At 36.8% G+C, this 15634-nt stretch overlaps 1 protein-coding gene across 5 annotated transcripts in view; it reads right to left on the minus strand.

The window, feature by feature from the left end:
• Positions 1-15634, minus strand: part of LOC118394968 (neurofibromin-like) — a 180132-nt gene that overhangs the window by 8044 nt on the left and 156454 nt on the right. For all 5 annotated transcript variants that reach the window (XM_052518510.1, XM_052518495.1, XM_052518488.1 and 2 more), the window contains 7 exons: positions 15404-15539; positions 15056-15213; positions 14467-14708; positions 13955-14055; positions 13043-13185; positions 12365-12411; positions 49-265 (listed from right to left, as the gene is read on the minus strand). In XM_052518510.1, the coding sequence (XP_052374470.1) occupies positions 49-265; positions 12365-12411; positions 13043-13185; positions 13955-14055; positions 14467-14708; positions 15056-15213; positions 15404-15539 (1044 nt within the window). The remainder of the gene's footprint in view (positions 1-48; positions 266-12364; positions 12412-13042; positions 13186-13954; positions 14056-14466; positions 14709-15055; positions 15214-15403; positions 15540-15634) is intronic.

The following is a 15634-nucleotide window of genomic DNA, read 5'->3' on the forward strand; positions in this document are numbered from 1 at the left end:
CAGGGTGGATCAGTAAAGATTGTGTTCACACATGTACACTATGCTAACCTGGAGAGTGCTGCGAGGTGGCCAGGGAGGTCATGGAGTTGGAGAGGTTGAGGTTAGCGGTGATGCTGAGCTGGCTCTGGGTGACGGGGGGGTATGGGGAGGTGGGGGTACGGAGCTGCTCCTCGCTTCTCTCCTCCTCTGTACCTGGCAGGTAGCGGTCAATCAAGGCTTCCAGGAACTTCACAATCAGCTCAGCGTAGTCTGGGATTTGAGTTTGCTGATGGTTTGACATGAGATTGGGGGGGATAGAGGAAGAGGTGGAAAGGGATCGAGAAAGAAAAGGAGAGAAAGTCAGGTAGGGGGTGGGAATGGAAGAGAGAAAAAAGGAAAAGAAAGAAAGAGTGAGGCGAACACGGGCCAACAAATCACAGTCTAACAGTCCAATGTCTCCCTGAGCTAAATGAGGAGAAATTGATCCTCAGCCTTTGACCAGGCTTGACTTTCCCCCAAACAAGCAGATGGCAAATGGCACCCTTAATTGGAAGAAAGTGGAGCGAGGGACAATGGGTGCACAGAAAAAACAGAGAGTCTAAGAACACCTACAAGTGTCAAAGGGCCAAATATTCTGTAGTGATGGGGAAGGGGGGGATCGATACAGTTACATATTCTGCAGCAGACACATGGTGAGCAATACTGTATGTTAGGAACATCGAAACGCAATAAAGATCACAGTATCAAATCCCAACACATATAGAACAGTGTGAGAATCCCAACAAGTATAGAACAGTGAGAGAATCCCAACACATATAGAACAGTATTAAATCCCAACACATATAGAACAGTATCAAATCCCAACACATATAGAACAGTACCAAATACTAACACATGTAGAACAGTATTAAATACCAACACATATAGAACAGTATTAAATACCAAACACATATAGAACAGTATTAAATCCCAACACATATAGAACAGTATCAAATCCCAACACATATAGAACAGTATTAAATCCCAACACATATAGAACAGTATCAAATCCCAACACATATAGAACAGTATCAAATCCCAACACATATAGAACAGTATTAAATCCCAACACATATAGAACAGTACCAAATCCCAACACATAGAGAACAGTATTAAATACCAACACATATAGAACAGTATTAAATACCAACACATATAGAACAGTATCAAATACCAACACATATAGAACAGTATTAAATACCAACACATATAGAACAGTATCAAATACCAACACATATAGAACAGCACCAAATCCCAACACATATAGAACAGAATCAAATACCAACACATATAGAACAGTATCAAATACCAACACATATAGAACAGTATTAAATACCAACACATGCAGAACAGTATTAAATCCCAACACATATAGAACAGTATTAAATACCAACACATGCAGAACAGTATTAAATACCAACACATATAGAACAGTATTAAATACCAACACATATAGAACAGTACCAAATCCCAACACATATAGAACAGTATTAAATCCCAACACATGTAGAACAGTACCAAATCCCAACACATGTAGAACAGTATTAAATACCAACACATATAGAACAGTATTAAATACCAACACATATAGAACAGTATTAAATACCAACACATATAGAACAGTACCAAATCCCAACACATGTAGAACAGTATTAAATACCAACACATATAGAACAGTACCAAATCCCAACACATGTAGAACAGTATTAAATACCAACACATATAGAACAGTACCAAATCCCAACACATGTAGAACAGTATTAAATAACAACACATATAGAACAGTATTAAATACCAACACATGTAGAACATTATTAAATAACAACACATATATAACAGTATTAAATAACAACACATGTAGAACAGTATTAAATACCAACACATATAGAACAGTATTAAATAACAACACATATAGAACAGTATTAAATACCAACACATGTAGAACAGTATTAAATCCCAACACATATAGAACAGTATCAAATCCCAACACATATAGAACAGTATCAAATCCCAACACATATAGAAGAGTATTACATAAAAACACATGTAGAACAGTATTAAATACCAATACATATAGAACAGTACCAAATCCCAACACATATAGAACAGTATTAAATCCCAACACATATAGAACAGTACCAAATCCCAACACATATAGAACAGTATTAAATACTAACACATATAGAACAGTATTAAATACCAACACATATAGAACAATACCAAATACCAACACATATAGAACAATACCAAATACCAACACATATAGAACAGTATTAAATACCAACACATGTAGAACAGTACCAAATCCCAACACATATAGAACAGTACCAAATCCCAACACATGTAGAACAGTATTAAATACCAACACATATAGAACAGTACCAAATCCCAACACATATAGAACAGTATTAAATACCAACACATATAGAACAGTATTAAATATCAACACATATAGAACAATACCAAATACCAACACATATAGAACAGTACTAAATACCAACACATGTAGAACAGTACCAAATCCCAACACATATAGAACAGTACCAAATCCCAACACATGTAGAACAGTATTAAATACCAACACATATAGAACAGTATTAAATCCCAACACATGTAGAACAGTATTAAATACCAACACATATAGAACAGTACCAAATACCAACACATATAGAACAGTATTAAATACCAACACATGTAGAACAGTATTAAATCCCAACACATATAGAACAGTACCAAATCCCAACACATATAGAACAGTATTAAATACCAACACATATAGAACAGTATTAAATACCAACACATATAGAACCGTATTAAATACCAACACATATAGAACAGTATTAAATACCAACACATATAGAACAGTACCAAATACCAACACATATAGAACAGTACCAAATCCCAACACATAGAGAACAGTATTAAATCCCAACCTATAGAGAACAGTATTAAATACCAACACATATAGAACAGTATTAAATACCAACACATATAGAACAGTATTAAATACCAACACATAGAGAACAGTATTAAATACCAACACATATAGAACAGTACCAAATACCAACACATATAGAACAGTATTAAATACCAACACATATAGAACAGTATTAAATACCAACACATAGAGAACAGTATTAAATACCAACACATATAGAACAGTACCAAATACCAACACATATAGAACAGTACCAAATCCCAACACATAGAGAACAGTATTAAATCCCAACCTATAGAGAACAGTATTAAATACCAACACATATAGAACAGTATTAAATCCCAACACATATAGAACAGTATTAAATACCAACACATAGAGAACAGTATTAAATACCAACACATATAGAACAGTACCAAATCCCAACACATGTAGAACAGTATTAAATACCAACACATATAGAACAGTACCAAATCCCAACACATGTAGAACAGTATTAAATACCAACACATATAGAACAGTATTAAATACCAACACATGTAGAACATTATTAAATAACAACACATATAGAACAGTATTAAATAACAACACATGTAGAACAGTATTAAAAACCAACACATATAGAACAGTATTAAATAACAACACATATAGAACAGTATTAAATACCAACACATGTAGAACAGTATTAAATCCCAACACATATAGAACAGTATCAAATCCCAACACATATAGAACAGTATCAAATCCCAACACATATAGAAGAGTATTACATAAAAACACATGTAGAACAGTATTAAATACCAATACATATAGAACAGTACCAAATCCCAACACATATAGAACAGTATTAAATCCCAACACATATAGAACAGTACCAAATCCCAACACATATAGAACAGTATTAAATACTAACACATATAGAACAGTATTAAATACCAACACATATAGAACAATACCAAATACCAACACATATAGAACAATACCAAATACCAACACATATAGAACAGTATTAAATACCAACACATATAGAACAGTACCAAATCCCAACCTATAGAGAACAGTATTAAATACCAACACATATAGAACAGTATTAAATACCAACACATGTAGAACAGTACCAAATCCCAACACATATAGAACAGTACCAAATCCCAACACATGTAGAACAGTATTAAATACCAACACATATAGAACAGTACCAAATCACAACACATATAGAACAGTATTAAATACCAACACATATAGAACAGTATTAAATACCAACACATATAGAACAATACCAAATACCAACACATATAGAACAGTACTAAATACCAACACATGTAGAACAGTACCAAATCCCAACACATATAGAACAGTACCAAATCCCAACACATGTAGAACAGTATTAAATACCAACACATATAGAACAGTATTAAATCCCAACACATGTAGAACAGTATTAAATACCAACACATATAGAACAGTACCAAATACCAACACATATAGAACAGTATTAAATACCAACACATGTAGAACAGTATTAAATCCCAACACATATAGAACAGTACCAAATCCCAACACATATAGAACAGTATTAAATACCAACACATATAGAACAGTATTAAATACCAACACATATAGAACCGTATTAAATACCAACACATATAGAACAGTATTAAATACCAACACATATAGAACAGTACCAAATACCAACACATATAGAACAGTACCAAATCCCAACACATAGAGAACAGTATTAAATCCCAACCTATAGAGAACAGTATTAAATACCAACACATATAGAACAGTATTAAATACCAACACATATAGAACAGTATTAAATACCAACACATAGAGAACAGTATTAAATACCAACACATATAGAACAGTACCAAATACCAACACATATAGAACAGTATTAAATACCAACACATATAGAACAGTATTAAATACCAACACATAGAGAACAGTATTAAATACCAACACATATAGAACAGTACCAAATACCAACACATATAGAACAGTACCAAATCCCAACACATAGAGAACAGTATTAAATCCCAACCTATAGAGAACAGTATTAAATACCAACACATATAGAACAGTATTAAATACCAACACATATAGAACAGTATTAAATACCAACACATAGAGAACAGTATTAAATACCAACACATATAGAACAGTATTAAATACCAACACATATAGAACAGTATTACATCCCAACCTATAGAGAACAGTATTAAATACCAACACATATAGAACAGTATTAAATACCAACACATATAGAACAGTACCAAATCCCAACCTATAGAGAACAGTATTAAATACCAACACATATAGAACAGTATCAAATCCCAACACATATAGAACAGTATCAAATCCCAACACATATAGAACAGTATCAAATCCCAACACATATAGAACAGTATTAAATACCAACACATATAGAACAGTACCAAATCCCAACCTATAGAGAACAGTATTAAATACCAACACATATAGAACAGTACCAAATCCCAACACACGTAGAACAGTATTAAATCCCAACACATGTAGAACAGTATTAAATCCCAACACATGTAGAACAGCACCAAATCCCAACACATGTAGAACATTATTACATCCCAAAACGTATAGAAGAGTGTGAGAATCTCAACACATATAGAACAGTATTAAATCCCAAAATGTATAGAAGAGTGTGAGAATCTCAACACATATAGAACAGTGAGAGAATCCCAACACATATAGAACAGTGAGAGAATCCCAACACATATAGAACAGTGAGAGAATCCCAACACATATAGAACAGTGAGAGAATCCCAACACATATAGAACAGTGAGAGAATCCCAACACATATAGAACAGTGAGAGAATCCCAACACATATAGAACAGTGAGAGAATCCCAACACATATAGAACAGTGAGAGAATCCCAACACATATAGAACAGTGAGAGAATCCCAACATATATAGAACAGTGAGAGAATCCCAACACATATAGAACAGTGAGAGAATCCCAACACATATAGAACAGTGAGAGAATCCCAACACATATAGAACAGTGAGAGAATCCCAACACATATAGAACAGTGAGAGAATCCCAACACATATAGAACAGTGAGAGAATCCCAACACATATAGAACAGTGAGAGAATCCCAACCCATATAGAACAGTGAGAGAATCCCAACACATATAGAACAGTATCAAATCCCAACACATATATAACAGTATCAAATCCCAACACATATAGAACAGTATTAAATCCCAACACATATAGAACAGTACCAAATCCCAACACATAGAGAACAGTATTAAATACCAACACATATAGAACAGTATTAAATACCAACACATATAGAACAGTATCAAATACCAACACATATAGAACAGTATTAAATACCAACACATATAGAACAGTATCAAATACCAACACATATAGAACAGCACCAAATCCCAACACATATAGAACAGAATCAAATACCAACACATATAGAACAGTATCAAATACCAACACATATAGAACAGTATTAAATACCAACACATGCAGAACAGTATTAAATACCAACACATATAGAACAGTATTAAATACCAACACATATAGAACAGTACCAAATCCCAACACATATAGAACAGTATTAAATCCCAACACATGTAGAACAGTACCAAATCCCAACACATGTAGAACAGTATTAAATACCAACACATATAGAACAGTATTAAATACCAACACATATAGAACAGTATTAAATACCAACACATATAGAACAGTACCAAATCCCAACACATGTAGAACAGTATTAAATACCAACACATATAGAACAGTACCAAATCCCAACACATGTAGAACAGTATTAAATAACAACACATATAGAACAGTACCAAATCCCAACACATGTAGAACAGTATTAAATAACAACACATATAGAACAGTATTAAATACCAACACATGTAGAACATTATTAAATAACAACACATATAGAACAGTATTAAATAACAACACATGTAGAACAGTATTAAATACCAACACATATAGAACAGTATTAAATAACAACACATATAGAACAGTATTAAATACCAACACATGTAGAACAGTATTAAATCCCAACACATATAGAACAGTATCAAATCCCAACACATATAGAACAGTATCAAATCCCAACACATATAGAAGAGTATTACATAAAAACACATGTAGAACAGTATTAAATACCAATACATATAGAACAGTACCAAATCCCAACACATATAGAACAGTATTAAATCCCAACACATATAGAACAGTACCAAATCCCAACACATATAGAACAGTATTAAATACTAACACATATAGAACAGTATTAAATACCAACACATATAGAACAATACCAAATACCAACACATATAGAACAATACCAAATACCAACACATATAGAACAGTATTAAATACCAACACATGTAGAACAGTACCAAATCCCAACACATATAGAACAGTACCAAATCCCAACACATGTAGAACAGTATTAAATACCAACACATATAGAACAGTACCAAATCCCAACACATATAGAACAGTATTAAATACCAACACATATAGAACAGTATTAAATACCAACACATATAGAACAATACCAAATACCAACACATATAGAACAGTACTAAATACCAACACATGAAGAACAGTACCAAATCCCAACACATATAGAACAGTACCAAATCCCAACACATGTAGAACAGTATTAAATACCAACACATATAGAACAGTATTAAATCCCAACACATGTAGAACAGTATTAAATACCAACACATATAGAACAGTACCAAATACCAACACATATAGAACAGTATTAAATACCAACACATGTAGAACAGTATTAAATCCCAACACATATAGAACAGTACCAAATCCCAACACATATAGAACAGTATTAAATACCAACACATATAGAACAGTATTAAATACCAACACATATAGAACCGTATTAAATACCAACACATATAGAACAGTATTAAATACCAACACATATAGAACAGTACCAAATACCAACACATATAGAACAGTACCAAATCCCAACACATAGAGAACAGTATTAAATCCCAACCTATAGAGAACAGTATTAAATACCAACACATATAGAACAGTATTAAATACCAACACATATAGAACAGTATTAAATACCAACACATAGAGAACAGTATTAAATACCAACACATATAGAACAGTACCAAATACCAACACATATAGAACAGTATTAAATACCAACACATATAGAACAGTATTAAATACCAACACATAGAGAACAGTATTAAATACCAACACATATAGAACAGTACCAAATACCAACACATATAGAACAGTACCAAATCCCAACACATAGAGAACAGTATTAAATCCCAACCTATAGAGAACAGTATTAAATACCAACACATATAGAACAGTATTAAATACCAACACATATAGAACAGTATTAAATACCAACACATAGAGAACAGTATTAAATACCAACACATATAGAACAGTATTAAATACCAACACATATAGAACAGTATTAAATCCCAACCTATAGAGAACAGTATTAAATACCAACACATATAGAACAGTACCAAATCCCAACCTATAGAGAACAGTATTAAATACCAACACATATAGAACAGTATCAAATCCCAACACATATAGAACAGTATCAAATCCCAACACATATAGAACAGTATCAAATCCCAACACATATATAGAACAGTATTAAATACCAACACATATAGAACAGCACCAAATCCCAACCTATAGAGAACAGTATTAAATACCAACACATATAGAACAGTACCAAATCCCAACACACGTAGAACAGTATTAAATCCCAACACATGTAGAACAGTATTAAATCCCAACACATGTAGAACAGCACCAAATCCCAACACATGTAGAACATTATTAAATCCCAAAACGTATAGAAGAGTGTGAGAATCTCAACACATATAGAACAGTATTAAATCCCAAAACGTATAGAAGAGTGTGAGAATCTCAACACATATAGAACAGTGAGAGAATCCCAACACATATAGAACAGTGAGAGAATCCCAACACATATAGAACAGTGAGAGAATCCCAACACATATAGAACAGTGAGAGAATCCCAACACATATAGAACAGTGAGAGAATCCCAACACATATAGAACAGTGAGAGAATCCCAACACATATAGAACAGTGAGAGAATCCCAACACATATAGAACAGTGAGAGAATCCCAACACATATAGAACAGTGAGAGAATCCCAACACATATAGAACAGTGAGAGAATCCCAACACATATAGAACAGTGAGAGAATCCCAACACATATAGAACAGTGAGAGAATCCCAACACATATAGAACAGTGAGAATCCCAACACATATAGAACAGTGTGAGAATCTCAACACATATAGAACAATGAGAATCCCAACACATATAGAACAGTGAGAGAATCCCAACACATATAGAACAGTGTGAGAATCTCAACACATATAGAACTGTGAGAGAATCCCAACACATATAGAACTGTGAGAGAATCCCAACACATATAGAACTGTGAGAGAATCCCAACACATATAGAACAGTATCAAATCCCAACACATATAGAACAGTGAGAATCCCAACACATATAGAACAGTGAGAGAATCCCAACACATATAGAACAGTGAGAGAATCCCAACACATATAGAACAGTGAGAGAATCCCAACACATATAGAACTGTGAGAGAATCCCAACACATATAGAACTGTGAGAGAATCCCAACACATATAGAACTGTGAGAGAATCCCAACACATATAGAACTGTGAGAGAATCCCAACACATATAGAACAGTATCAAATCCCAACACATATAGAACAGTGAGAATCCCAACACGTATAGAACAGTATCAAATCCCAACACATATAGAACAGTATCAAATCCCAACACATATAGAACAGTGAGAATCCCCACACATATAGAACAGTGAGAATCCCAACACATAATAGAACAGTATCAAATCCCAACACATATAGAACTGTGAGAGAATCCCAACACATATAGAACAGTGAGAGAATCCCAACACATATAGAACAGTGAGAGAATCCCAACACATATAGAACAGTGAGAGAATCCCACCACATATAGAACTGTGAGAGAATCCCAACACATATAGAACAGTATCAAATCCCAACACATATAGAACAGTGAGAGAATCACAACACATATAGAACAGTGAGAGAATCCCAACACATATAGAACAGTGAGAATCCCAACACATATAGAACAGTGAGAGAATCCCAACACATATAGAACAGTGTGAGAATCTCAACACATATAGAACAATGAGAATCCCAACACATATAGAACAATGAGAATCCTAACACATATAGAACAATGAGAATCCCAACACACATAGAACAATGAGAATCCCAACACATATAGAACAATGAGAATCCCAACACATATAGAACAGTGAGAGAATCCCAACACATATAGAACAGTGTGAGAATCTCAACACATATAGAACAATGAGAATCCCAACACATATAGAACAATGAGAATCCCAACACATATAGAACAATGAGAATCCCAACACATATAGAACAATGAGAATCCCAACACATATAGAACAGTATCAAATCCCAACACATATAGAACAGTGAGAGAATCCCAACGCATATAGAACAGTGAGAGAATCCCAACACATATAGAACAGTGAGAGAATCCCAACACATATAGAACAATGAGAATCCCAACACATATAGAACAGTATCAAATCCCAACACATATAGAACAGTGAGAATCTCAACACATATAGAACAGTGAGAATCCCAACACATATAGAACAGTGAGAATCCCAACACATATAGAACAGTGAGAGAATCCCAACACATATAGAACAGTGAGAATCCCAACACGTATAGAACAGTATCAAATCCTAACACGTATAGAACAGTATCAAATCCCAACACATATAGAACAGTGAGAATCCCAACACATATAGAACAGTGAGAATCCCAACACATATAGAACAGTGAGAGAATCCCAACACATATAGAACAGTGAGAGAATCCCAACACATATAGAACAGTGAGAGAATCCCAACACATATAGAACCGTGTGAGAATCCCAACACGTATAGAACAGTATCAAATCCCAACACATATAGAACAGTGAGAGAATCCCAACACATATAGAACAGTGAGAATCCCAATACATATAGAACAGCGAGAATCCCAACACATATAGAACAGCGAGAATCCCAACACATATAGAACAGTGAGAATCCCAACACATATAGAACAGCGAGAGAATCCCAACACATATAGAACAGCGAGAGAATCCCAACACATATAGAACAGCGAGAGAATCCCAACACATATAGAACAGCGAGAGAATCCCAACACATATAGAACAGTATCAAATCCCAACACATATAGAACAGTGAGAATCCCAACACATATAGAACGGTGAGAATCCCAACACATATAGAACAGTGAGAATCCCAACACATATAGAACAGTGAGAATCCCAACACATATAGAACAGAGTGAGAATCCCAACACATATAGAACAGTATCAAATCCCAACACATATAGAACAGTGAGAATCCCAACACATATAGAACGGTGAGAATCCCAACACATATAGAACAGTGAGAATCCCAACACATATAGAACAGTGAGAATCCCAACACATATAGAACAGTGAGAATCCCAACACATATAGAACAGCGAGAGAATCCCAACACATCCCAAACTATGAAATAACTTCTTCAAAGTTTTCACCCTTTGCCTTGATGACAGCTTTGCACACTCTTAGCAGTCACCAGGAATGCATTTCAATTAACAGGTGTGCCTTGTTAAAAGTTGTGGAATTTCTTTCCTTCTTAATGCGTTTGAGCCAATCAGTTGTGCTGTGATAAGGTAGGGGCAGTATAAATAAAGAAAAACCCAGGAATGAGTAGGTGTGTCTATACTTTTGACTGGTACTGTATATGTGGCCCCATTCTGAAACCAGACCTTCAACTCAGAGTTAGAAGCATCTGCTTGTCCTATTTACTCAGAACCATCATAAGGGAAACTGAGGTGGCCAGAGAGCGAGAGAGAGAGAGAGATTGAGAGAGCAAGAGCGCGAGAGAGAGATTGAGCGAGAGAGAGAGATTGAGCGAGAGAGATTGAGCGAGAGAGAGAGAGCGAGAGCGATTGAGAGAGCGCGAGAGCGCGTGAGAGAGAGAGAGAGCGAGATTGAGCGAGAGAGAGAGAGAGCGAGAGCGAGAGAGATTGAGAGAGCGCGAGAGAGAGAGAGAGCGAGAGAGGAGGATGTCCAATAAATCTTGGGGCAATCGGCAGGCTCCCTGGCAAGACTGTAATTGCTTACCGGGGCTAAATTCTTCCAGCACGGCCGCACTGCCTTGGGGAGAATGAAAGGGAAATATGAGGGCAATGAATCATACCTTTGAGAAGGGTCCGGCAAACCTCCAAAGTCCATTGAAGCCGAAGCCTGTGTGAGAGAAAGAGAGAGAGAAAGAGAGAGAGAAGAGAGAGAGAAGAGAGAAAGAAAGAGAAAGAAATAGAGAGAGAGAAAAAGAAAGAAATAGAGAGAGAGAGAGAGAGAGAGAGAGAGAGAGAGAGAGAGAGAGAAATAAGGAGAGAGAAAGAAATAGAGAGAAAAAAAGAGAGAGAGAGAGAGAGAGAGAGAGAGAGAGAGAGAGAGAGAGAGAGAGAGAGAGAGAGAGAGAGAGAGAGAGAGGAAAAAAGTAATGGAGGGAGAAAGGTATCATTGGCAAAGTTAAACTGCTAAAGAAGAAAACACAACATAACAGTCAGGAAAAGGGCAAGAGAGGAAGAGGGGGCAGAGAAAGGTGAAGGATGGGAGATGAGATGTAGAGGAGGAGATGGGGACTGAAACAGAGAGAGAGAAATGAAGGATGAGAAAAGTAGAGGAGGAGATAGGGACAGAGAGCGAGACAGAGAGACAGAGAGAGAGATGAATGATGAGAAAAGTAGAAGAGGAGATAGGGGCAGAGAGACAGAAAGGGAGGGGTCAGAGAGAGATGAATGATGCGAAATGAGGTAGATGAGGAACAGAGGAGAGAGATGGGAAGAGCATGTCTGTAGATGAATGTACATACTCTGTAGATAGGAGGGTTGGTATTGTGGAGGAGACTCTTCATGGTAGACCACACTCTGAACGATGCCATGCACTGGGTTCAGCAGGTTGGTATCCTGGCACATAGACAGCAGCGTGTTGATCTTGGAGTCCAGCAGGTTGTGGCTGAGAAGAGGAGGAAATAAAGATAAACATCAGCAAGGTAGGCCCCATAATCATTACAGACACACCTCACTCTGCATGGCAACACCCTTTCCCAGTGACCCGTTCAACACATATCATGACAGGACTCAAACACTGGTGAATAAGAGACAGTTCTCAAGTTAACCTGTACATAGCTCATCTGTAAATAGCCCATCCAACCTACCTCAACCCCATACTGTATTTTTGTATTTATCTTGATCCTTTGCATCCCAGTATCTCTATTTGCACATTCATTTTCTGCACATCCTACCATTCCAGTGTGTAATTGCTATATTGTAATTACTTTGCCACCATGGCCTATTTATTGCCTTACCTCTTATCCTACCTCATTTGCACATGCTGTATATAGATTTTCCTACTGTATTATTGATTGTATGTTTGTTTATTCCATGTGTAACTCTGTGTTGTTGTATGTGTCAAACTGCTTTGCTTTATCTTGGCCAGTTCGCAATTGTAAATGAGAACTTGTTCTCAACTAGCCTACCTGGTTAAATAAAGGTGAAATAAAAATAAATGTAAAAAAATCTATATTTTGAATCTGTGACATTTTTACTTGTATACAGCCGCCCACATAGAATCTCTATAGCTAGATAAACCACACTACAACTCCCATGATGCATTTGGAGCAGGACAGGCCTCTCCCCTAGAGGCTCTAGATTTGCTTAGGGAAAAGTAGGCTCTTAGGCTATGCATTTGGTTTGCCTGGGGATTTTCGGGCATGTTTACTTACACGACGGGAAAGACTTTTGGGAAGACGACGCTAGCTTCAGCTAGATACTCGTACAGGATCCTCTGGTCAAAATCATCCGTGGTGTACTTGACCTGGGTGGCCTTGGACAGAGAAACATACAGCATACGTTTATAGACTGAACCAGTTATATACAGTAGAGAGCTGTATGCTACATTCGGAAAGTATTGACTTTTTCCACATTTTGTTGATTGATGAGGGGAACAAACAATGTAATCCATTTTAGAATAAGGCTGTAATGTAACAAAATATGGAAAAAGTCAAGGGGTCTGAATACTTACCAAATGCACAGCATGTTGCTGCCTCCCGATGTGCAATCCATTCATGATAACTACTTGGACCCGAGCAGTAACTAGTGGTCCACTGACTATGTGCAACATGTACTGTATGTCCAGTGAGTGTGTTACATATTATATTATTATTATTATATTATTACCCGCTTTATAAGTATCTCTTATTTTGCCAGGTGTGAGTTTGTGTGATAATCCTCTCACCAGCACAGTGAGCAGCAGGGCCTGGACTTTGGGGTCAGTCAGCACCTCCTCGTCCAAAAGGACATTGGACTCGGTCACAGACATCTTGCGGAGGTGGGAGTGGCCCATTCTTTGGTTGTCTATCTCATTGTCGTTCTCGGCCACGCACCTAACCTTAGGCGGGGTGGTGACGCCAGACTCGGTCTCTGGTCTCTTTGGTGCTTTGGAGTCAGATATCAGGTGATCAAAACTCTTCCTGGTTCCTGAAGAAATATACCACAGACAGAGAGTGTAGAGCTAATGATTGAAGAGGGTGAGGAGAGGGTCTAGGCAGATAAGGTGGTGAGTGGTGACATGGGATGTCCATCTTACAGCACTCTTAGATCAGGGGTGTATTTCTTGCCGGACATGAGACGGAACTAACGCTGTAGTCAATACTGCCTGGTCATAGTCAGCATTAGCATGGCTTCAAAGCATAGACAGAGTATACACCCCAAAAAACTGCTTGCATGATACACTTCTGGCGCAGCAGTATAAAATGCTACTCCAATGCTAAGGGGAACACCTAGACAACATTAACAGTGTAGTTTAGCAGCAATGTTATAGTTACCCAGCAGCTTCTTGGTGTTGGCATGGGAGGCCTGGCCCATGTCCAGGCTCATGGACTTGCGTGTACGGGGGCTGATCTGCCCCACCGTAGGATAGTAGGCATTCAGATAGCGTTCTGACACCTTGGGAGATGCCCACAGCTGGCACTCTCTCAGTGTCCTGAGGGGAGGAGATGGGGGCCACAGGTACGGAAATAACACTTCAAGCTTGATGGTAAATATATTTACCAAGAACATAAGTTGCATCTTGGTAAAGATACTTACCAAGATGCAACTATGGATAAAGGAAAATGGGCTTTGTCTTCAGCTAAAGTCAGGATCAAAGTGTCTTGATGTAGAGAGCGCCTCACCTGCAGCTGGGGTCAGTGTGTTGCAGAGAGTAGGTATCCATGGGAATGTTCTCCATGGCCACCTCAGACAGCAGCAGAGACTTCCTGTGTTTTAGACTGCAGCGACTACGCACCTCCTCTGACACGGTGAGCAGGGCTGCAAACAGTCACACACACACACACACACACACACACACACACACACACACACACACACACACACACACACACACACACACACACACACACACA

The sequence above is a fragment of the Oncorhynchus keta genome, chromosome 1 (assembly GCF_023373465.1).
Source record: "Oncorhynchus keta strain PuntledgeMale-10-30-2019 chromosome 1, Oket_V2, whole genome shotgun sequence".
Lineage (NCBI taxonomy): Eukaryota > Metazoa > Chordata > Actinopteri > Salmoniformes > Salmonidae > Oncorhynchus > Oncorhynchus keta.